The 25,337-nt window shown below is 41.4% G+C and overlaps 1 protein-coding gene across 2 annotated transcripts in view; it reads right to left on the bottom strand.

The window, feature by feature from the left end:
* Positions 1-25,337, bottom strand: part of PEX5L (peroxisomal biogenesis factor 5 like) — a 71,355-nt gene that overhangs the window by 29,627 nt on the left and 16,391 nt on the right. The window contains exons 3-7 of one of the 2 annotated variants that reach the window (XM_077826174.1): positions 23,022-23,133; positions 18,883-19,092; positions 16,489-16,612; positions 13,718-13,814; positions 2,575-2,670 (exon numbers count right to left, since the gene is read on the bottom strand). In XM_077826174.1, coding sequence (XP_077682300.1) covers positions 2,575-2,670; positions 13,718-13,814; positions 16,489-16,612; positions 18,883-19,092; positions 23,022-23,133 — 639 coding nt within the window. The remainder of the gene's footprint in view (positions 1-2,574; positions 2,671-13,717; positions 13,815-16,488; positions 16,613-18,882; positions 19,093-23,021; positions 23,134-25,337) is intronic. The other variant, XM_077826175.1, reaches the window with a different exon arrangement.

The raw sequence follows: 25,337 nt of genomic DNA, 5'->3' as shown, positions 1-25,337 counted from the left end.
TACAAATAACAAATGGATAAGGCAGCAATCAAATCTAATTTCCAGAGAGACAGAAAATGTAGCCAAACCTGCAAGCACCCAAGCCTGCAAGCACCCAAGTTACTGCAAGTGTATCCCTAACATCTCTATAAAAGTAATTCACTCCAATCTTTTATTATATAAAGATTCTCTGAGGGTATGATTCTCTTTAAGCCTCTTTAAGAAGAAATTACAGCACAGACCTAATTTCACCGGAAGGTTGGACAACTGGAGATGATTCCCAAGGTGAACCCTGGGTAGGAGATGGTTTGGCATCTTCACTCTCTGGATTATTAATTAAATCCTTTTCACAAAGATAAGATCCTGAAATTTGCTTTCTCTCCATGATCAGTTCTGTAACTAATCTTACCATTTCAAGCTTTCTCACTGGAAAGGTATTATAGAAACACCAAGAGCATAAAAAATGAATTTTTGGACAGTGTCTAGCTTCGCCCTATAAATGTGCTAATCTTTCTGAGCTGGGCTGGAAAATGATTCTCAACCGCTCTAGCTTCCTTATTGCTTTGTTCTGGCCAGAATGGCAATTCAACCTTTTAAAAAAAATCTTCAGAGGAAAATGTGCCTTGTAAGGTCCTGAAGCATATTTTCCTTTACATTTTAAAAACGTGGTACAACTTGGTATATTAAACAGAAAAAGTTACTTTGCCAGTTTTACAGTTAAAGAATCTTTTAATTAGATTCCCTTTTAAAAACTGTTTTCCAGAATACATTAAGGCATTTTAATAATCTGTCCTTGTTGCCTCAGAATGACCTTGTTAATATGCAGGCACCTTTTACAATAATATTCCTCTCCGCATCTTGTAAACTACTTCAGTAGTGTCTTGCAATTTATTTGCCTCAGCCCATTGCTCTTGGTCTTTATGCTGCATCCCACCATGCTTAGCTTCTACCAGTTGCAAGAGCAGCTGACTTTACAACAGCGACTTTAACACTGATGGCATCCCTGAGAACTCTATCACCCAATTCCATGCGCCTGACTCCCACCTTGTGCTCATGAAGTGACTGAAAATATACAGAGAATTTTGAGCAAGGGAGGTTTGAAAGCACCTCTTGCTCGATGTGGAACGCATGGAAAACCTTTCAGCAGTTCTTAATAAACAATCTTGGATCAGGCACAAACAGTCAATGCTTTTAGAGGGTAAAAGAGAAATGCATTCAGTGTATGGTCTGTAGAACTGAACTCTAGTTAATTCCTTCTGTTTATCTAGCCTTGTAAACTGAGGCAAAAATTTTTCCTATATGCATTAAAACACTGTGGAACAAATTGCCATATCTTATTATAAATAATAAACAGCACCAATGAAATGTATCTGATGTATTAGGAGCTCCATTGGTAGTTAGAGACCAGGCTCAGCCATAAGGCCTGATTCTGTTCTCACATAAACCAATGTAAACCCAGAATAACTCCACTGAAGTCACTGGAATTACACAGGCATAAGACTGGCGTGAGAGCAGAATTGGGACCTATATGGTAACATTTAGATCTGGATCCAAACATCCCCAAAGTTCAGATGTGTTTGCAGAGGAGGTGATTTCAGTCTCTGGAAGCTTGTGTCATAGCCAGACTTCCTCAACCAAGATCACTTATCTGTGGCTCTCACATATTTCATCCTGGGCTTTGTCCCAGGGGAATGATGGATCATGGCTGTAGGGGTTTGAAGGGCTGTTGAGGGACCCTGTGGAGAGGTTTAAAGCTTAGGAATCAATGATGCCATCCAAATCGTTTTTGGTTCATATTATAAAACACATGTCATTTGGTAAAGAGCTGTCTTTGTCCAACAAGGCTCAGGACTGCATTAGTCAAAAGTGTTCAAGGTCAGCACTGGAAAGGCAAAGATGTTACAGGACAGGATTGAGGTGCATTGAAGAAACTTGCACATCACTTGGCTGCAGTTTTCTGGACTGAAGCCATTAGTAAAACCACCATGGAGAAAACAGAGAATCCTTTATATGTTAAAGTGCAATCACTGATTTTTATTAACTTGCTTTAGTACAGGGTTACTGTTGTAAGTACATATAATTACGCATTCAGTGTCTAGCAGCAAGCTATCCTTCTGTACAGAGATGGCTCTGAACAAACTCCACCAGATTTTAACCCTGGATCTGGTCTAGGTTTGGATGTGAATTCATAGCACAGACCTGCCTATAATGGACTGAACATGCACGCAAGTTGCAAATACTCAATCCCTGGGAAAATTTGCATTTAATTTTCATACTCACAAGCTTAGAAATGTTTAAATTCACGGGAGTTTTTCTTGCTCATTATGGGGAGAGACAATCTGGATTGTGAGTTTTGATTCAGGCCCGTCTCCACATACAGCTAAGCTTTTATTTTCCCAAGACAGATAATGGTACTTTAAATGAGTAATTTCATGAAAGGTATCTCTCCTCTGCCTTGAGTAATTGAATTCTAAGGTGTTCCTTTAATTGTGCTACGGATTTAATTTGGAATGCTTTGGCCCATTACAGGAACAGGTTTGTTTCATAGGTGAATGTCAGCCTTATGCCAAGATACAGCAGAAAATAAAATGATACCTCAACAGCTGCCTTTGCTCTTTCAAATTCCTCCTCCAAGGAGTGATTTCTGGAGAGGAATGAACCTCCCCAACGCTGCTCTTTGGTCGATCGTGCCTTAAAGAAATAAAGAATAAATAAGAAAGGATGACATGCTTTGTCACAAACTTTCAAGTTCCTTCTCTTTCTTTCTTCACTAGTGCTGAAAGTGACCTTCATCTGGTGCAATGCTGTATGTTTCCCTATGTGAATCCCCACCAACTCCGGACACAGCTTTAGCAGTGTCCGCTGCTTCAGTGGAGCAAAGTAACTTGTCATTCCCTAGAGATTCCTTTTCACTCGGGATTTAGACATGATGAACAATCCCAGTTTTGGTTGTGAAAGTAGATCGAAAATAGTCCCTTGAAGCTTCAGAGGAAATGAAGTTCAGAATGGTTAAAAAGACTGTGCAACATTAAAATCTTGTGCCTTGAATAAGCTATCTTCACATCTCCCCTCTCCTCCCCCCCTCCCCACCCCAGTTCATTTTGCTTCATTCTGCAAGACAGAAATTTAGCTACTGGAATTCCTAATAAGGAGAGCTGTCTCACAGATACCATTTCACTTTTGAATGGACTGTATTCAACATGATTAATACTTTGTTTAAATAGTTGAAAGTTTGTTTGAGAACTGGATCCCGTACAGTTCAGCCTCTATTACCTGAACCCCTTGTGTTATCACTCAAAACTCCCTACAGGGTCACATTCTCTGGTGCCTGTTAATTACACTTACAATCCCCTTGATTGTCTGAAACTTCATTTTCTGAATTTATCATGTAATCTCACTGTAGTCATTTCAGTAAGTTACAATCTACTTGAAGAGACATTTAACTGAATTTGCAAAAAGAAAAGGAGTACTTGTGGCACCTTAGAGACGGTTAGTCTCTAAGGTGCCACAAGTACTCCTTTTCTTTTTGTGAATACAGACTAACACAGCTGTTACTCTGTTAACTGAATTTGTATTTTATTTATTTTCAAATAGATGTTAATTTAAAAGAGACAAGGTGGATGATATATTATCTTTTATATGGTCCAATAAACACTATTACCTGCCCCATCTTGTCTCTTTAATATCCTGGGACTGACATGGCTACAATACCACTGCATACATTTTTTTAAGAGACCCAAAATACACAGTACACCCCTGCCTCTTTTACAAGTCTTTTACAATGAAAAATCAGTGCTTGAGAGGTCTGAGTTGTAAATATATGTGGAGAGGACTTTCCTTATGATGATAAAAGGATGTGGGATTGGTTGGCACACAGGAAATGCATGGGACAGATATACAAACCTCACAATCTGCACAATTTTCTCACTCTTATCTAAGTGATTCAGAATGGGCAGAAGAGGATTTTTAGACAGTTCTTGGGATTTGGGTGGGGACTGCAAAGAGAGCAAGGAGCCATCTTGAAAAGGAAAAGTGTGAGAGTTAGGCTATAGAGGGAGTATTTGGCTGCTATTTTGTCTGCTTCTACTATTGTTCTTTCACAATGGAGGCGCATTTAATTGACTATCCTCTGCAGGAGAAAGTTGTACCTGTTTTTTCTGCACTTGCTGTATCTATCTGTCAGGCTGTGTCCTTAGGTTTAGGATCACTAATACAAATACCTCTTTTGTATTGATTTTCTCTAAGCCTTGAGTACCTTGAAGACTTCAGTTATAATCAGAGATGACTCTGAAATGCAGGGCCCAGACCTAAATCCATGTCTATGCTTTCCTAAAGGCTGGAGGAATGAGCTCTGGGGTGTTCTTCCAGCTCTACAGATAATGGACCTGAGTCACCAATGTGTGAAACTGGAGGAATGCAATGGTGAATTGGGTTCAGTGACCAGTCATGGATTTTTGCATCCAGATGTGAACTTTCCCAAAGTTGGGGGGATGTGGGGGAGTTTGAATTGTAGGATTAGGTTTGGGGTATCTTTAATCTCAACATCCTGTCCCATGTTTTATGTTCAACAGGTACAATCTCTATTGCCTGAGCATCCTGCATACTTTAATTCTCCTCTTCATTGTTCTTCCCCTGAAGACCCTTTCCACTAGACCTGCCTACAGCATATGCTACCCTAATTTTAAGTAGATTATTCTTTGTGTGTCTTAACAACATATTAGAAAACATAACTCCTTCTTTGTCTCTACTTGCACATTCCAGAGCTTGGTCTACATTATTACCTAGATTGAGCTGAAGGAATGGATAGTTCTTTTGACATCCCTAGCACACTCTTCTCTCCAATCTATCCCACTGGAAGCACATTAGTTATGTCCCTCCACTATTTATGCTTTTGTACAAAAGGCACAGTGCAAAGAACTATGTTAATTCACTGCAAGGAAAACCACATGGTGACCTCTAGCCTTGCCAAATAGAAATTGCTCTCTAACTCCGCTAATCCCTTACCTCCACACTTGTCTAAGGTTAAGACTCATTAGCTATTTGTCCGCACATGGTCCCAACTGCATTAATTTACATCATTATATTTCTGATGGTTGTACGTGGTGATATTCAATTACAATGAACCAAATTCATCCCTGGTGTAACTTCACTCCTTTGAAATTCAGGTTTGAACCTGACACGATGTGTTGTATCAGCAAGTGCTGTAATGGGCAGTGTTGTGATGAAGTAATCTAATATTCAGAAGTATACCTATAAGCAAATGTACAGAATTCATCTCCAGGAGAAGCAGCACTTTGCAGTATTCTTAATGCACAGTCTCAGTACATATATATTTTTTTCTTTTTGGGGAAGGATACTGACAAAGGGTCAGATTCTAATCTTATGTTTGGAATGTTTCTTTGCCTCCCTTAAATCTATTCCTGCGCTTGTGATTACATGTTCAGAGGGATTTTTTTAAAAAAACTGGAATCATGACATGCATTCCAGTCTGGTCCAACTGTGTGTATATTCTTCACGTCTTTGTGCCGGTGAGGTTAGTTTACTGCAGTGAAATCTGTATTGGCTACCGAATATTGAACCAATGCCTGCTGTTAGTGCAGAACAAGATGGCACAATTGCTGTGGGCAGCAGGGATTCTGCCTAACTGCTGTTTCATGCTCTGCGCTGGATGACTTTGACATCTGGATTGAGTTTAAGATTTAGCTGACAATGACCAGATACCTGCTGAGGGTTGTAGTCCTCTCCCCATTATCCTCTATGGTGACCCATGACTGGGCTGGGATCTCAATGGCTGCTGCAGTATTAAGATTAGGACCCAGGACATCTGGCTTCTGCTTCTGCTTTTAGCACAAACCTCCTATGTTGAGCTAGTTGGAAAATCTTATTGTTTTTTCCAGAAATTTCCAAACCTGCATTTCATTAGTGATGGGGAGAAAGGGACCAGGAATGGAGAGCTGGCAGACATACCAAGGAGCAGAGTTCTCCTGTGGCTTTTTCTAACAGGGGAATGGGCATACTGGAGAAGTGGCCAGTGGGTCTTCACACAATGTGGTCAATAAAGTCAGTACTCTATGTTGGGAGGTAGGTGCAATAGCTGCCCACTATCGACTACCTTCTGGGGTAGAACGTCTTATTTCTCTGTACCAATCATTTTGTGCACACTTTTCTGCACACGCTCTCTGTTTACACGGGGTATGTGCTGTTGGTGAGAGGAATAAATAATAGACTAATTTTGTGGTCTCTGTTCAAAGTAATGTGCCTGTTCCAGGCCTGGTGTAACTTTCTTGATCTCATTAGAGTTACTGGCACACCAAATATGGATTCACCTGGCCCATTTTTCTTACTGGTACATACCAGACCACCTTATTCAGTCCCTGACAAACATTCTAAATAGTGATGCACAGGACTCCTGATGTGAATTGTGAGTTATAAATGTTTTAGGCTTAATTCTGATCTCCCTTAAGTCAGTGTAAATCAGTAGTAATTCCAATGAGGGCCACGAAATTCCAACAGTAAAAGTGGTGTGATGTCAGAATCAGGCCCAATTTCCAAGACTGGGCACTTATGTCAGGGTCTTGCTAGTCAGTCTTTGGATGAGTAAATCGTCACATAGAAAGCTCCAATATCCAGTGTTTAGGGCAAGAGAGGCCAAAGTTTGAAAATTGAGTTTATTGGGTTATTGAATAAGCAGACTATGTACCATTTGAAATTAAATATATTAAAAATATTCTGTTTGCAGTTCTCATCATTGAGGAGAAAACTAAATTGTAAAAAGACCAAATTCTGTAGAACATTTCCAGGCAGATAAATTCACAAGTGGGAATCTGCTAAGGTAGCTGGCACTAAAAACAGCTTGGCGCGACAGAGCTTCAAAAGCTAAAATTGGGTAGCATATGACAGGAGTAGAATACTGAGAAGGAAGAAGTCGACAAACGATAACTGCCTCAATGTTGTTGTGTATTCTGACCTTCAGATACATTAAAAAAACCCAATAAACCCCCCCAAAATGTGCCATTGTAACTTATATTAACAATGTTCTGTTAATTGAAATTCTGCTATATGCAGGACTTTCTGTTTGTAAAGAAAATGGAGTAACTCTACCTAAATAACTTCAAGCGCAGAAAACACAAGCCATTCTTTTAGAAACCCTCTGCTCCACACTGGGGACAGAAGCTAGTATGCTTTGGAACTGTCAGAGATGGACAGTGAAGTGCATTAAGGTGATTCTCTCAGGAGCTGCAGATGGCGAACAGTAGCAAATTTGACAAGTTAAAACCTCCAGTGTGTGGCTGGACAATGTTGCATATGCATGGGGTGACCTTTAATATGAAGGTCAAGATCTGTGGTGGATCAAGATTGGCAAGTGTATCATCTGGTAAAAGCCACAATAAGATTTATTTTACCACAAGAGTATTCAGACCTTTGTGATGGGAGAGGGCCAGGGCTGTTAGGGGACCTGCAAGGAGGTAGAGAACTTTTCACCTACTGGTGGCAACCTGACCCATGTTGGCACTGACTGAAACTAATTTATGTTTGGTGGACTCAGTCCAGTTCTTTGTAGAACACATCACATATGTTTGCATCACATATGCAGAAACTGACATAGTGCACATCTTGTCAGTGTCAACTGAGAAACTCAGGACTGAATGTGCAGTGTCCTGCATGGAGCTTGGAGGATGAGCACTCGTTGCAGGAGGGAAATTTGGAGGAGGCAGCAGTATGCCTGTGTGTGAGCGCATGGCTTGACTATTACCTCCAGTTGCAGCATCTGTAAATAGTTCTCTTAATAAACAGCCAATCTAGTTTTACAAGCATGGAGTCCTTTCATGTTATTACCCAGCACATGGGACATGAAACAGAATGGGCCATGGAGATTAAACTACTCTGAGTGGTCCCTCCACAGTCACTTTGGTGCTATAATAAAGTATTGGAGCTCTTAATTGTTTCAGAAAAAGAGCAGCCACAGAAGGGACTAAAATTCCTTTCCACAATATCTTCTTTTATTGGGGATAATTTTCCACATGTGAATATGATGAGGCTTTTTGCAACACTTGTGGAAATATGCTTTGTAACAAAGCTCCAAGGCTGTCACTGGCCATCAGTTCAGTAATGTTTCTTGACCACACTAGAGTATGACTCAGAAGACGAAAAAATTTCCACTTACCAGGAATAATAAACACAGGGCATCAGGTCAGCAACTCGAGCCTTATTTCTCTTTTACGTTGGCAAAGTCAATTCAACCTTTTCTTATTTTGATGTTACAGCCATTTTACTTTTATGGAAACTAGTCTAACTGAACACGTGCAGCATAAAAAATGGAGTTTTTTTGCTTCTGCAGGTACTCTGCTTGAAGATTAATAGGAAACAGATGCAAAACCACAGACACTGTAAACTAAATTTGCAACTGTTCTTACAGAATGCCACTCATTACAAATTCTGTGAATGTCTGCCAGGATACACATAAGCTTCCTGCCAGTGAGACCTGCTAAACTGAAGAATACTCTCCTAAAAGAGGGTGTGGAAGCACATAAAGCTAGACTGGCCAAAGCAGTAGACAACATACCATGCAGGGAAATGAACTACACAACCTAGCAGGTCTTCTCTATCGCTAACATGTCAATCTATTGTATAAAATATAAAGAAGCGGAAGGTGTCATTCTATTAGAATTAGTGCTAAGGTAAACAGGAGAATAATTTCAGATTTTGCAGTTAGGTAAAAATTGGTAAGGAAAAGAAGGATCATCTGGTGAGTAAAGCACAGAATGGGTGACAGGAGAACAGGGTTCTATTTTCTGCTTTGCCACATATGTCTTGTGTGACCTGGGACAAGTCACTCAGTGGCTCTGTGTCTCATCTGTGAAATGCAGATATTAATACCCACCTGACATGGGTGTTGCAAAGCATTTTGAGATCCCGGGATAAAAGGTGCTAAATAAGGGGAAATTATTGCTATTAACTGTATTATCTGTGTCCTTGAACCCCCACCCATGCTCTGACCTGGATAGAATAGTGAAATTGTGCAGTTGAGAGCTCAAAAACCAGCAAATGCCAAATGAAGGTTGTACACTCAACCTCTCCTCTGACACATTGCATGTATGCATTACCTAGTATATCTTTTAATTAAGCATTGCCAGAAAGCCCTGTCCAACACATCTTACAACGGGTCCTCCTCCATGGAGGTGCAGACCCTAAATTTAGAACTAAGTCCACCATTGCTGAGCTCTTTCTCCAGCACAACTTATCGTTCCACTGGACAGGCTGCTATACCCATCTGTGGATATGCTAATAAGCACTGAAGTAGGGATTCCCTCTTATATTCCCTAGAAGTTCTTCAGCTATGGAGACTCCAGTTTGGATAGGAGAGTCTGGGAAAAGGAAGCTTTTTAGGATCCTCTTAGCACCTCTTAGTTATCAATAATAATAGGAAGCTAATAGGAAAAGGAAGCTTGAGGGGGCAAAGGAATCATTAGGGGAAGGGAACTTATAGGGCCCAGGAACTAAAGGAGATTAGGGCGAGGGACACTACAGCTATAATGTACAGCAGCAGTCTCTCTCTCTCTCTCTGCACAACAGGGTGTCATGGCCAAATCCTGCCTTCAGCTACAACAGCGCAATCTTCTTGAAATCAAGGGATTACATCTACCCAAATTCTGCCCTCAACTATACCCATGCAACCCCATTACTTTCCAAGCTATTGAATAGGTGGATATAAGGACAGAATTTGATTCTAAGCATCCAGTTTAAAGTAAAAAATCTGTTCACCTGCTCGGTCAACAAATTTCTCACTGTTTTTCATTATTATTAGGTAGAGTGAACTGTATAGGATTCCAGAATGCTGAAAAGCTGAGAACAGAGTATCTAAGTTTGGCTCCTTTTCGTGTTTGCTGGGCTGTAAAAGCATCTTCTTACATTAGCTGGGTTAGGAATTGGCTTGTCTATATGACTTTTGAGATGCTCAGCACTGTATTTAGAAGAATGATTTAGGCTAGAGGTCTGAAGTGTTTCTCTGCACATTGGAATTTTCCATCCTGCTCTTCCCTCTTCTCCTTTGCTTTCATTCTCTCTCTCCATTCTGCTTCTGCACATTCGTTTCTGCTTTAAAAACCAGGTTCATCTGGAATGGGTGTACTGCCTTCAAGGAGCTGCAAAAACTATACTAGGATCCCAGATTGAATAACGAAGAGATGCTATAAGGATCCTAAAATGAGGATTCCATTTCTTTAAATCATAAGCAGTAAGTGAGATGAAATATAAATTAATGGATCCTTGCAGCACACCTACATTTAGTGTTTCTTCAGCAGTAATTTAGTGGGGGACGTAAAGAATATAATTTGCACTGATGTCTTTGAGCAACTCATTGTGGGAGGAGATTCTTGGGGCAGCAGTATGAAGGAGGTGAATGGACTCATTCTTGTGAATGATGTTAGTTACTTTAAATCTGTCTGTTCTGTGGAACAGGACAGGAGCTTTCTTCTTTATACATGACTCAATTCTTTTCTTCCCCCGTATCAGTGAGTTCCCTCATTCTGTCTCTTCCCATTCTCCCAGTCACTTTCATTCTGCTTTTTGACTACTCTTCCAGTCATTTACTTTTCAAATCCTGTAGTCTGATTCTCAGGGCCATTAGGCCCTTTGTGCTGCTCCCCACTTCCTTGGAAATGTCAGAGTAGATCCAAACTAAGCTTGCCTACCTGGAGGATGGGTGGTCACAAAGTGAATCATATGAATTACTGGTGATTGTTGTTGTTGTTTGTTTTCACTAGCACCCACAATATGCTAGGCAACCTCCAAACACAGAAGAAGGCTCAGTCCACCTCCAAAGACCTTACAAGATGAAAGGCAAACAGCCAGATGAAGAGTAGGGGAACGGGGCAGAATATATAACCAAAGTAATCCAGGTGGTAATTGGCCTTATTAGGCAATATGTTATAATAACCCTACAGAATACAAATGCTGATGCAGATCCTCAGCTGGTGTATATTGCCATAGCTCCACTGACTTCCACTGAACTCTGACAATTTACACCAGCTGATGATGTGCCCAGCTGTATGCAGTGTTCATGTTTAGCCCTAAGGTCTAAGATTGCCTCTCTCTCTCACTTGACAGGTTTCAGAGTAGCAGTCGTGTTAGTCTGTATCCGCAAAAAGAAAAGGAGGACTTGTGGCACCTTAAAGACTAACAAATTTATCTGGGCATAAGCTTTCATGAGCTACAGCTCACTTCATCAGATGCATGCAGTGGAAAATACAGTAGGGAGATTTATATACACGGAGAACATGAAACAATGGGTGTTACCATACACACTGTAACAAGAGTGATCAGGTAAGGTGAGCTATTACCAGCAGGAAAGCGGGAGGGTGGGAGTGGCGGGGGGGGGAACCTTTTGTAGTGATGATCAAGGTGGGCCAATTCCAGCAGTTGACAAGAACGTCTGAGGAACAGCGCGGGTGGGGGGGGGGGGTATAAACATCGGGAAATAGTTTTACTTTGAGTAATAACCCATTCACTCCCAGTCTTTATTCAAGCCTAAGTTAATTGTATCCAGTTTGCAAATTAATTCCAATTCAGCAGTCTCTCCTTAGAGTCTCAGAGTAACAGCCGTGTTAGTCTGTATTCGCAAAAAGAAAAGGAGTACTTGTGGCACCTTAGAGACTAACCAATTTATTTGAGCATGAGCTTTCGTGAGCTACAGCTCACTTAATCGGATGCAGATTGGAGTCTGTTTCTGAAGTTTTTTTGTTGAAGAATTCCACTTGTAGGTCTGTAATCGAGTGACCAAAAGATTGAAGTGTTCTCCGACTGGTTTTTGAATGTTATAATTCTTGACGTCTGATTTGTGTCCATTTATTCTTTTACGTAGAGACTGTTCAGTTTGGCCAATGTACATGGCAGAGGGGCATTGCTGGCACATGATGGCATATATCACATTGGTAGATGTGCAGGTGAACGAGCCTCTGATAGTGTGGCTGATGTGATTGCTGGTGAGTATTTGCTTCAGGTTAGGGGGGTGTCTGTAAGCAAGGACTGGCCTGTCTTCCAAGATCTGTGAGCAGTTGACAAGAACCTATCCTTGCAACAAAGCCCGTTGCCAACTGTGTCCACGTATCTATTCAACTGCTTAGTTCTTTTCAACTGCTAGAAATGGCCCACCTTGATTATCACTACAAAAGGTCCCCCCCGCCCCCACTCCTGCTGGTAATAGCTCACCTTACCTGATCACTCTCGTTATAGTGTGTATGGTAACACCCATTGTTTCATGTTCTCTCTGTATATAAATCTCCCCACTGTATTTCCATTGAATGCATCTGATGAAGTAAGCTGTAGCTCAAGAAAGTTTATGCTCAAATAAATTTGTTAGTCTCTAAGGTGCCACAAGTCCTCCTTCTCTCACTTGAGGCTTTGTTGGAAATAGCTGGTTTTTTTTAAATAGGTCTCTTTCACTTATTCATGTCCTTGAGCTTATGGTTGATTTTGAATGTTCCTCAGTATGTTAGCAAACCCGGTGTAATTCTTTTATGTTTATTTTTTATTTTTGTAAAGGAAAAATGATTCATTTATTGGATTATATTAAGTCTGAGAGGTTTAAAGTGCTCACAAAGGATAAAATGGCTGAATTTTATCCACAGGTTATTACCAGTGACAAAAATGATTTAAATAAAAGAACCTAAAATCATACAAGTTAAGAAAAGGGTTGGCAATATGTGGTTTGATTGTAGTTGTGACAGTAAAACGTAACAGCTCTACTGTGCTATTGATTTTTTTTAGTGTGCCAACAAATACTCAGCAATGTCTGGCTTTTTGAAGAATATTAATGGAAAGTCACTGTGTTGAAATAACTGGTGTTTTTCCAAAGGCCCCTTTTCTTGATAACGCCAACAATCTTCCTAATTATGTTCAAGGAGCTTTACTTGAAGTACAATGAATGTTTAAAAAAAAAAAAAAAGAAAGCAACAGCAGATCCCACAGAACAAGAACAAAAAGTCAACTCTCTGAAGAGCAACTCTAACAAAATAGCCTCTCCAAAACTCTCCAAAAAACCATTCATTCCTAACTCCCCTATTCAGATAGATAGACCTTTGCAACATAGTTAAAAGCATGATCAGAAACAAGGAAAAGTTAAGTTAAGTAATGAGTGGTGGGGTGGGTTTCTATTTTTGGATTATGCTTTTAACGTAAAGGATTGATTCTTGAAATCTGGTGATTCTCCCCAAATCACTTTTAATTATTGCACTCTATTTGCTGCTCCTGAGCAGAATGTTATAAGATGATGACAATGATTATTTTGTAACTATGAAATTCCCCAATCTGTAGGGAATGGTGCATTTTTATTGGAGTTTCAATAGTAATTATTTATCTAATTATTTTTCTTATTTATCAGCACCATTATCATTATTCAGAAGGTGAGAGTCATAGCTTGGATGATAGTCATGCATCAATACTCCACGTCTACTGGAATATGCTTCTGAGGAGATTTATAAATTAAGAAGCGTTAACCTCAGGCTACAATGCTTATTCATTGCAGTAATGAACACTGAGATGCTAATGTATTTCATATACATATAATCTACTTTTATAATATAATGCAGTATGTGAAGATTTAGCTGCATAATTCTCACTGAGTTAACCGATAACCCATTGAAAACACCCCATTTACAGTACTCTCAATAGTGAAGAATAACACAATGAAACAACACCTGCTTGTTTTATTTGTGTAACTGGACCTAATAAAATTGCTTACCTGTGTTGCAGGTACTAATTCTAAATCTGATGTTGAATTGGACTCCAAGGCACTTTTGACACTAGTCAGCTCAGACTGCGATCTGTTCTCTGTAGACCTATAAATAATGCATTTACATATTCATTATTGTATACCAAGAAACTATATCTGTCAGCTTAATAAATACATTATGACTAATTGGGTTAATTCTGTTAGCTGAGTAGTTTTTAATCGGTGGATAGTGATAGTGCACTGACTGTTCTTCCTTCTTGGTTCTGTTTGTTACACATTTCAGCCCCACGCAAACAATAATCGACACAACTTGTACTCACAGAAGAGATCTGGGGTCTGATTTGCCATTATACAGGTTAAGCCAATGGAGTTAGATTGTCATGGACCTAGTATAATGAAGTGGAGAATCAGGCCCACAGCACTGTTCTCTCTATTTTATAGCTAGGTAAACGGAGGCACAGAAATGTTAAGTGATTTGCCCAAAGCCACTGAGGGAGTCAAAGTGTGAGTAAGGATCTGCACTCCAGAGCCCCAGGCTCCCAGTCCCTTACTCAGATCATGCCTCTCTCCCCTTGCCCAGTAGTCTAGTTTCCTTCCTTTCTAAGTTCGACAAGTGGTAATGCAGAAATGAAACACACTGAGCCAAATTCAGCCCTTGTGTGAGTGAGTGAAACTCAAGCAGAAATCTCCGAGCAAAGTTGGCAGTGATGTAAACGGTGGTGTAAAATTGGTGAGGGTGCATGTAAATGATAATGTAGTGATTTGATATTCAGAAGGTGTGCAAAATGAGTATCGCTTACATGCCAGGAGGACAGCAGAAATAAGCAATTAAAAGGAAGACCCCATATAAGGCCCAATTCTGCCCTCACTTACACCTCCTGGAACCTAAAATCAGTCGTATTGCAAAGGGCAGAAGAGAAAGCAGAATTTGGCTTGTCTATTTGATCTTGCATTCTCCTGTTAGTTGCTTTCCTCATACATACATACATACATCTTCTGTCCTTTGGTGTGTATGCTGCCCTCATTTCCACGCCCACTGAATGCAGTACAAGTTGCATTACTTTAACACTTTCATTCACCTGTGCCCGTTTTTGGATCACATTTAGTCTGGCATGTATCTCCAACCACACAATGATTTGGGGAATCTGTCTACATAGAACTTGTGAATTCTGGTTGATATGAAATTGCTGTATCATCAAATGGTTTAGTGTACACAGATTCTACCATTTGCTGGACCCTGAGATCAGGGACAATGGAGGGTTGTTACACCTTGATGGCCCCCATTCATATGGGAGTAACTTAGGACAACAGGAGGCCTGAAGCCTAGGGAAACCAGTCTGACCAGAATGTCTGCAGGGAAAGGGTTTGGAGAGCAGAAAATCCATATAGAGGGGAACAAAGTCAGGTATTAATACTTGCTCTTAAAAGCCCCAGAGCCTGAGAAGCTCAGAGAGAGCTCAGAGAAACTGGAAGCTTGGGCAGAAGAGGCATGCTTTTGTAGCAAGGGGCCTTTTTTAACTGGAGGACCAGCTGAGGAAGAAGGAAGCTGGCTACACAGGTGAAAGAGAGACTCTGTGATTCAGAAGAGAAGCCATGTGCAGAAAGGGGATCTGGACTCCTTAAGGATTCTGGCCTATGCCCAAAAAACGACCAACAGTGGCGAGGAAACAGGCAGGAAAATGTGTACAGGTGTGTTTCCTGTTTTGTCTAGATCTGTATATTTCTCATGCTCTCTAAAGAATGATTGGTTTTTGGACCCCTTACAAAGCCTCTTTGTTTGCTTCACCATCAGGTGACCTGAAGAGGTAACTGTAAACCCAGCCTGCCCTCAAGGTTGGAGCTTTGGGAAAGGGTGTGCACTTACGCTACTGGGAGGTCTGGGGTGGGGGGTTAGCACTGGTCCTGATGGCCGAGGGCAGTTGGGCCGGAAGGCCCCATTTCCATGAAAGTGTAACAGACAGAGAGCTTGTGCCTATGCAGGGTACCAGAGAGGCCAAGGAAAGAAGCGGTGCTGCGGCCTACTCAGACCAAGGGCAGCATTGCAGCACAGGGGTCTAGCCTTTTGGGACCCTAACACAGCAGCTTGGTGAGTGTTCGACAGAAGGAGCTTTGCCAGGCTATGTGACAATCTATCATTTAGGTCAGCGGTTCCCACCTGTTTAACAAAGGTGACCCATTTATTCCTTTTTTTGTGACCCACCATTACGCACATGCACCCTCTGCCCTGGCACTGCAGCCCTAATCCTTGCCCAGTGTAGAGGGGAAGCCCTAGTGTAGGGGAGGCTGGAGAGCAAGACCACCTCACACTCCCCATGCTGTGGCAGCTTGTGTCCTGTGGGGCTGGGCCCGGCTCCTCATTCCAGGCACTGTGACCTGACACGCTGGATTGCAGCGCCACTGAGGTTTGGCCCAGCCGCTCTTCTGTCAGGTGGCAATGGCCTGAGCAAGGAGCCGGGTCCAGCCCCGTGGCACAGACGCTGCCGTTGCAGGGTGAGTGAGGGGTGGGCTTGCCTCCCCCATACCAAGCTGTCCTCTCTGCTCCAAGGCAGGATTAGGCACTGCTGAACTCCACCTGCTATATTCTAGGACTCATCTAAAAATCGTTGGGAAAAAAAGTTAACTTATAATTAACATACTTATTACATTATGTCCAAAATGTTTGAGCACTATTAATGTAGCCTAACTGAGGAAATAATACTATGACTCGCCATCAACACAGCATTAGTGAGACTTGAGAGACCAGAGCTGGAAATATTTTCTCAGGAAATCAAGTGTTTTACCATAAAAGCTCTTTTGATGGAGCTCTAGATGAAGATTTTTGTTCTGTAGCTGAATGACCCTTGCTGTTCTTCTCTCCATGAAACTTCAATTCATCCCATTTCTCGAGCTGCGTCTGAATATTTACTGGAAAAAAATGAATCTTTTAGGGAACCTAATTAAGAAAACATTATGGCTACAGCTCCATGTAATGGTGGTGAGGAAACTTCACCTTTAAATCACTTTAAATCACTAAAACCCTGTGTTTTCTATGGTGATTGGAAAGCATATGTTTTAGATGGGGCCCAATCCTCTTGAACTTTAGGGCAGTTGAAATTCCTGGGAAAAACTGACATATCTGAGAACCAGCAATAAGTTACCTAAATCTTGATTTTTCATAGTCACTAAAATTTTAAGATTCTTGTTCAGGAAATAAGTGGGACTGTGCTTGAACTCAGTTATTTCTAAGGCTGTGATTCTTTCATGGAGGTTGCGGAAGTCACGGATTCCATGACTTTCCGCGACCCCTATGACTTCCGCAGTGGCTGGTGCGGCTGACGTTAGAACCACCCAAGCAGCTCAGGTGCCCCACGGCTGGCCAGAGTGGCTGCTGCTGGAGTGACCCGGGGCCAGCTGCTCCTGCAGTCTCCAGGGCCAGCCACACAAGCTCCTGCTGCTCAGGAGGCCCTGGGCAGCTGACTCCAGGGATCGTGTAAGCAGCGGCTGGTGCGGCTGGTCCTGGGGACCACCCAAGCAGCAGTCCTGGGGGCAGCCCCGGGGACTGTCTGAGCAGTGGTCCTGGGGGGCTGCCCCAGGGCCAGTTGCACCAGCCACTGCTCAGGCGGCCCCAGGCAGCTGGTTCCAGGGACTGCGGGAACAGCGGCCGGTGTGGCTGACTCCGGGGAGTGCCCAAGCAGCGGTCCTGGGGGTGCCCTGGGGACCGGCCAAGCAGCAGCAGTCCCGGGGCAACTGGAGGCCATCTGGACAGCGGTCCCCGGGAGCAGTGGCTGCGGGGCAGTCAACCCTCAGCACTGGAGCAGGGCCCCCCAGAGCAGTGGGGCCCCACAAGTAGGAATTGAGTCATGGGTATTTTTGGTAAAAGTCATGGACAGGTCACAGGTAGTGAATTTTTATTTATTGCCCGTGACCTGTCCATGACTTTTACCTAAAATACCCGTGACTAAATCTTAGCCTTAGTTAGTTTAATGTAAATTATACACATTACAGGGATTGTAGCAGCTTTTTGGTTGTTTTGGTTTTTTATCCTGTAGATTGTGGGCCAGATTTTGAAAATCCAGCCTCCCTTTTAGCCCTTTGATCCAGCAGGTAATGTAGACAAGGCCTAAGTGAGTTAGTAGTGTTAACTAGGCACCTATCAATAGGAGTTAGGCACCAAACTCATTCAGGTGCTTTGAAGATCCCACCCAGACACAATCTGGAAAGAGTTTTGAGAAAGTTGACCCCAATGATTTTATTTAAGTTCTGAGAGTTCACCTCACAAGAAGCACTGCTCACCATTTATAAGTTATTGGTTTATATTTAATTAAAACTTGGCATTTGTAAGCCTCTCTCTGGTAGCTACCTTCTTGTTGATTAAAAGCTAATATGAAATGTTTAGTGAGAGAGAGAGTATGCCAGAGATGATAAATTACTTTCAAACCAGCCCAGCTTGGAAATGTATTATCCTAATGGCTGTCTGATCAGCATTGCAAGATGAGTTTGTGGACAGAGCCCAGCTCCTATAATAGATAAATGTCCACATCATAAAAGTGACCCTCACAATTGACACCGAGGGTGTGTCTAAACTGCAATTAAAACCTGCAGCTAGCCTGTGCCAGCTGACTTGGGCTCGAGGGGCTCAGGCTCAGGGGCTGTTGAATTGCGGTGTAGACATTTGGGCTTGGGTTGGAGACTGGGCTCTAGGACCCTGTGAGGTGGAAGGGTCCCAGAGCTCAGGCTGCAGCCTTAGTCTGAATGTCTACACCTCAGTTAAACATCCCCTTATCCCGAGCCCCACGAGCCTGAGTCATCTGGCATGGGCCAGCTGTGGGTGTCTAACTGCAGTGTAGACATGCCCTGAGTGGCATCTTCGAAAAAGAATGATTTTATTTGCATTTAACAGCTCCCCTCCACTATAAAAACACTTTACCCTCTTACCAAGACATTCCATTCTGTGGGCCAGCTTCTCCATTGCCCTTCATCCTATGTAGTCATTTACCCCAGCGCACATCGAGAGTAAAGAGGGTATAAAATGCTACTAGATCACAATTTATTTGCACTGTGCAGTGGTGTAAATGTCTACAGAAGATGCATGGCAATGGAGAAGATGGCCCAGTGTGCTTTTTGTGATAGCAGCAAGGAGGAATTGGTAAAGTTAAGCATGGCTGAGTGGCAGTGATGAAATAACCAGCTCTTACCTAAATCTAATGATGACTTCTCTGGAGCTCTTCCAGTCTGGACCTTCTGCTCAGCATCCACATTTATAAGGTCTGAGTTGTCTGTCTTCTTTCTGTGGGTTGAAGCCTTTACGTTTTCACCTCTTGATGCATTCTCTGACTTCTTTGTCTTGCTTTGGGTTTGTAAGACAGGTTCACTCAGATCCAAGAGATCCAGACCAGTAGATAATACTATCAGAGATGCAAAATGTTAGAACTCAGTTTTAATTAATTTGATTAGATTTTTCTTTTAAATTTGTTTTAACTGACTAGGCAAAATTGAGTTAAATTAAACACATTTGTATTTGACTGTAGTAGATTTACAAGGTTACTGGGTAAGGACTATGACCAAGATTTTGAAAAGTGACTAGTGATTTTTGGGTGCCTTGTTTTTTTGGGTGCTGGTCTTGAGTCACCTTTAAAAGGGCCCAATTTTCAGAAAGGCCCTTTTAAGTTGTTTCAAGTTGGCAGCAGAAATCACTAGTCATTTTTGAACGTCTTAGCCCAGAGTTTCCCACATGATCTGGTTGTCCCAGTATTATGCAATTTGGCTCTGAGACGGGATTAGGACCAGTCTCACCAGTTTAAAGTACTGAAAGCAATTAAAACCCATTTGATTACCAGCGATTTATGAGATTACTTCTGTGTTGTGCTCTATTAGGGAGAAGATTTTAGACTGAATCAGCTTTACCTGACAGCTTGCAATCATTTTGGGTTCAGAGGTAGGTTTTCAAAGAAGCATCTGAGGAGTTACCGGAATGATTCACACTGACTCTAGCCAACCGCTTTGAAAACATTCCCTTCACAATTCTCCCAGTGAAAAATAACACTCTGAGGTGGGGTTTCTGCCTTCTTGTTAACTGCATTTGGGTTTTTAGTTGTGACATTTGTACAAGCATGAGCTTAGATTTAGCTAATGTTTTCTTGCGCATGTGTAAGGAACAGAAGTGTGGGTAGGCTGGGAATTCAGCATGAATTATGTATGATCATCGTCAATATTTTCAAAGGCATTACAAAGACTTTCGAGATACCTTGGCTGAATCCCCTTCCTAATATGCAGGATCTCCTGCACAGCTTGCTGGGCTTGCAAAGGTTCATCTAGCCCAACAGCACATGTTGCAGCGTAGTTTTTTGGGGGGATACCCATTATATGTAGCCTTAACCAGTGAATTAAGAACGATTCTTTCTCATTTATTATGTTTGTACACTACCTAGCATAGTAAGGCCCAACCTGGTTGTGTCTTTTTGGTGCTAGCACTTTAAATAATAATCCCGCCTTAATTCTGAATGTCCTTGCTTTTGATGGCTTAGTTTCAGACTCAGTGTTATTTCAGCAACCTTTACAATTCAGTTTTCCAATGCCCAAGATGAAGTCTTAGGTTGTTGCTTTTTCATCTTCTAAGTCTTGATTCAGTGAATTCAGTTTTGACTTTGGAATTCTAAAAATATTTGGGGTATGGTGTACTTGATATCATAACTGAGTAGGGAAGGTACCAAGTAAGGAAGGGATGAGGTAATGAAAACAAGAAATATCTTGAAAGAGGCCAAACATTCATTGCTGGTGAATGGTTGAGGGAATCTGATGTGATGAAAGAGGAGGTGTAGTCCTGCAGTGGCCTACTCTTATGGTGCAAAAAGAGGGGGGGGGGTTGAGAAAGCCTGGATTTGTGCTGGACATGGCCCACCTTGATTACCATGCATATTGTAGGGAGAGTGGTCACTTTGGATGAGCTATTACCAGCAGGAGAGTGAGTTTGTATGTGTATGGGGGTGGGGGGGTGAGAAAACCTGGATTTGTGCTGGAAATGGCCCACCTTGATTATCATGCACATTGTAGGGAGAGTGGTCACTTTGGATGAGCTATTACCAGCAGGATAGTGAGTTTGTGTGTGTGGTTTTTGGAGGGGGGTGAGGGGGTGAGAGAACCTGGATTTGTGCAGGAAATGGCCTACCTTGATTATCATGCACATTGTGAAGAGAATTGTCACTTTGGATGGGCTATTACCAGCAGGAGAGTGAGTTTGTGTGTGTGGGGGGGTGGAGGGTGAGAAAACCTGGATTTGTGTTGGAAATGGCCCAACTTGATGATCACTTTAGATAAGCTATTACCAGCAGGACAGTGGGGTTGGAGGAGGTATTGTTTCATGTTCTCTGTGTGTATATAATGTCTGCTGCAGTTTCCACGGTATGCATCCGATGAAGTGAGCTGTAGCTCACGAAAGCTCATGCTCAAATAAATTGGTTAGTCTCTAAGGTGCCACAAGTACTCCTTTTCTTTTAGTGTAATATTGCTGCCAGTCCTGCTTATGGTGAGCATTTTTTCCCCTTACAGCTCTGAAGCTGTTAAAACATACGGAGGCAAATTGTCAGCCCAGTTAGCATATAAATACATGTACAGATGTGTGCCTAATCTGCAGGCAATTGCCCTCATTGCCTTTGAAAATTAGGTAACTGCAAACACAAATATATCAAGTACCTGATTTGGGCATACAGATGCAGTATTGTGCACACAAATTATGTGCACGTTTCACATGGCAACTGGCAAGTGCCATCTGTCTGAAACTCTTTCTCAGTGTGAAAAATTCATTCATAAATGGTATCCAAAGCAAGATGTATGAACACAAATTAGAATTCTCCACTTGGCCATTCCAGTGGCTTGTAACAAGGCAAGATGTTTTATGAAATGTTTATAAAATATGGGAAGTTGTGTTGAATACATTGTCCCTCAACTGATGGATTAATTTACTTTGATTAGCCTTTGTACATCGCAAGTAGCATATTACCTCTGAACCATTCATATTACCCACTGAATAGCAACACTAAAATCTTAAAAACCAATCCTGCAAGACAGTATACTTTTCTTAATTTTGAGTGCTTTCAGGATTACCATGTCATTTTTATTACTTGCTCTATCTTATTGAAGCTGCGGGTTTTCACTTCTTTTCCTAGTGGGAAGGGGATAACATTTCAGTATCTCTTTTTTTTCTCCCCAAGTTTTCAATAAAGCATGTCTGTAAGTAATAAAGAATTAGCGGCAGGAAGACCAGTGTGGTTTTGACAAGCAGAAATGGAGTAATATTTGGCTCATGTGTTTCATCAAGGAACTTTCTTCATTTACAGAAACACCTAATGCTCCATTGTGTCCAATAAAGTAGGGAAGTAAAATCCTGTTCTATAATTTTGGTCAGTGTCAATGTGAGGGTAAGAAAAAACTATACAAGAAGAGGTTTCAATGATAATGAGCCTTCCAAACAAACTTGGCAGTAGTAGCACTGGTATTAGACAGAATACTGTTCATCAGGAATTTTGCCACAATTTAGATGAACATATATATATTTTTGTCATTAAATGAAATTCACTCCAGCCTAGCATAATTGGTGGAGAGATTTTTGTGGGGATGTGATGGCCACCACCTAGGCACGAACTGCTACAGCTTGAACTAGGACTGTAACAGACACAGACTCATATCTTCCATTGATCAGCCACAGAGGGGGATCTGTAACATATACTCACCAATGGGGTTACCCCCCTCTGTGCTTGGGAAGAATCTTAGTTCACAACTGGAATGGTCATATTCATTACAAAAGCCCAGTGGTGAAGACGGCATTATAGACTAAATGAACTCTGTAGAAGTAAGATAATAGCTAGACAAAGCCCTGAACCATTACTTAAGCCTTTATCAAAAAACATTAACTCCAAACTAAGGAAGTTTGGATAAAACGAGAACTAGATGCAACCCATCCATGCTTAATTTTTTTGCAAAAGAACAGTCAGGCTGAGGAGTTACCAAACTAAAATCACTGTCCCAATGGACTGAAATCAGAGCTGTGTATCTCAACCCCTAACTCTGAAGCTTTGGTATAATTTGAGACCTGGATCCTAACAACCCCAGATTTAAGTTCTGATTTTACGAAACCAAAGCGTGACCAACAAGGTTTTGGCTACTCTCAGATTAATCCATTTGTAACTTACTACCAACTCAGTTTTGTAAAAATAATTAATAATCTTGTTTGATTTAAAAATAAGAAACAAATATGTTATCTGGAAAAAGAATCATAATTAAGCTAAAATGAAAATTAATTATCTTCCTTTAATGAGGGATGATAAAGAAAATTAGTTACCAGCTGTATTTGATGTTACCGGCCTGGCAATGGCTTCTGGTTTGGTTTCACAGAGAAAGTCATCAATGGAAGGGCTCAGGAGAGGTCTGCTTTCTTGTTGCTCATTCACCAGCTGACAACAGAAAAAGACAAGGGTCAAAGAACTTTGTTGAGATGCAAAATCTAAAGAAATAAAATTCATCCTTACAACAGAATGTGGCTAGTTTCTGCTTGTGGGAGAAGAGAGAGACTCTAGTGATTGTCACCTTTTTCTAAGGTACAGGCAGCTTTGGGGTTGAACATAGACTTTTAATGGCTCTTTCTGAACATCTTAAAATTATGCTCAAATTTCATAAGACGTATGTCTTGGTAAAGTACCAAGATGGTTCTTCTATATCAGTTGTTACATGCTATTGATTATAGGCCAAATTAATGAATGCCTGGTGGCATGAATGGATGAATTTAACTTTTATATCATCTGGGTGGGAATGACCAGTTAATTGATTCTTTGTGGTGCATGGGAGGCATCCTTTTTCCACTAATAATTCACACGCAGAACTTTAACACAATTTATATTAGAAAATACGCATTAGCCCCTTTAATGTAACTTGTTACGTGAGACACTTCTGTGGAATGCAAGAACCTATGAATGACATAGAGTGAACTCTGTGGAGTTTATGAACCTTTTGAATTGGTTTTTGGCTGTGTAGGGATTATAAATCTACTCTGCATTTTGAACTGTTTACTCCTGTAATTTTCATTGCATGAGTCTGGTGTTTCTTAAGGAAGATTCAGTTCAGATTTTCTGCCAGCTAAAGGCAAACCTACTGCACAAATTAAGGAGAAAAGAATACAATTATTGTCTCTGTGCTGCAATTGACACTCTGCTGTTTTCTTTGCGGCGGCAGGGCCTCTGCAGACACAATGGGGTGCCCTTTTGATGGTATGGTTTGACTTTATTTTATCTTTAAGAATGTTTTCTCCTCTGTTCCTTTTATCTCTGTCTCTTTCATCTCCATTTTTACCCTTCCTCCCCCTTGCTCTCTCCCTTTTCTATTCTCCCCTTTTCAAAAATTTTTATTAAGTGGCACATGAACCCCACAATATTTTTAACATGAGTTGAACTTTCAAGCCCAGGATGTTTGAATGGTTCAGAATTGGCTAAAAGGCATTTTCTCATTCCTGTAGTGTATGACCTCTGTCAACAGCCGCCCTGAAAGTTAGTGTCTGTTAAATAATGTATAAAAAACCCACCGATGTGCGTCAGCACTTACCCAGACAACAGAATCTCAAATTATGAAGAGTAACAGAACTGCTCAGCTTCACTGTTCTTATAAGGCTATATGACTCTGCACCCCTGAAGTGCTCAGCAATTTGCAAGACAAAGTGCTTCACAAAGTGATAGGTTGGAGCTGATGAGATATGGGGGAGCATGTCCATTTCTGTAAAGAGTCGAATTTTCAAACTGGCCCCTACATGTGAGCATGTATGTTTGGCATGTGCACCCACTCATATGCTCAGGATCCTACATTTGTGCACTCCAAGTAGACGTACACATGGAAAGGGGTTAGTGAGATGAGTGCCCAATTTGTGTGTGCCAGTGGGTGTATGTGGAAATTCAGATGCTGGTTTGAAGATTTGGCAATAACAGATTCCCATGCACTAGAATCCTGATATTTGTATAGCCAAATTACAAGTGCACCTTACAAGAGAGTTAATCATGTGGTTTTCATCAATGTTTTCCAAATTATTCACTCAATGGAATTTAGGGATCAAAGTCTAACACCACATTCTTCTCTTTTGAACACACATACAGGTAATTTCCTAATTTAGGTGAATGTCTGCACTTGATCTGTAAACTGCATTTATTCCAGATGCTGATCTTTGATCTTCATTAGTGGACCTGTCTATACACATAGTTTCTAGAGCTACATTTCTAGCAAATATTGTTGGTGTGTCAGACATGTCTCTACATAACTTAAAGTTTACCAGGTATAATACACTCTTAGTCATTACCAGTGGGGAAAACCAGCTTGGATGCTTAGCTGATGCTTGTCCAAACTTATGTGAATATTTTAAGGCTCTCCTTCTTTTTAATGATGTAACAGCCACCAGAAATCATCTGTCATGATCATCAAGTAGGCCTCTATCCTTTCGTCCCTCTTGCATTTAAGGATCCCATTATAGGATCCAGCATCTCAAAGAGCTTTTCTGCAGGGCTTTTGCAATGCTGAAGATATGTGCCCTGGTGAACAAAAAGCCCAACCAGAAGATTGTCAGAGCTCCCAGGTCAATGGGATCTTCCCAGGTGTGTTTGTGACATGCTAGGGTTCTTAG

This window comes from Eretmochelys imbricata, chromosome 9 (assembly GCF_965152235.1).
Source record: "Eretmochelys imbricata isolate rEreImb1 chromosome 9, rEreImb1.hap1, whole genome shotgun sequence".
Classification (NCBI taxonomy): domain Eukaryota; kingdom Metazoa; phylum Chordata; order Testudines; family Cheloniidae; genus Eretmochelys; species Eretmochelys imbricata.
The sequence above is the reverse complement of the archived record's forward strand: the minus strand, read 5'-3'. Positions and strand labels throughout refer to the sequence as shown.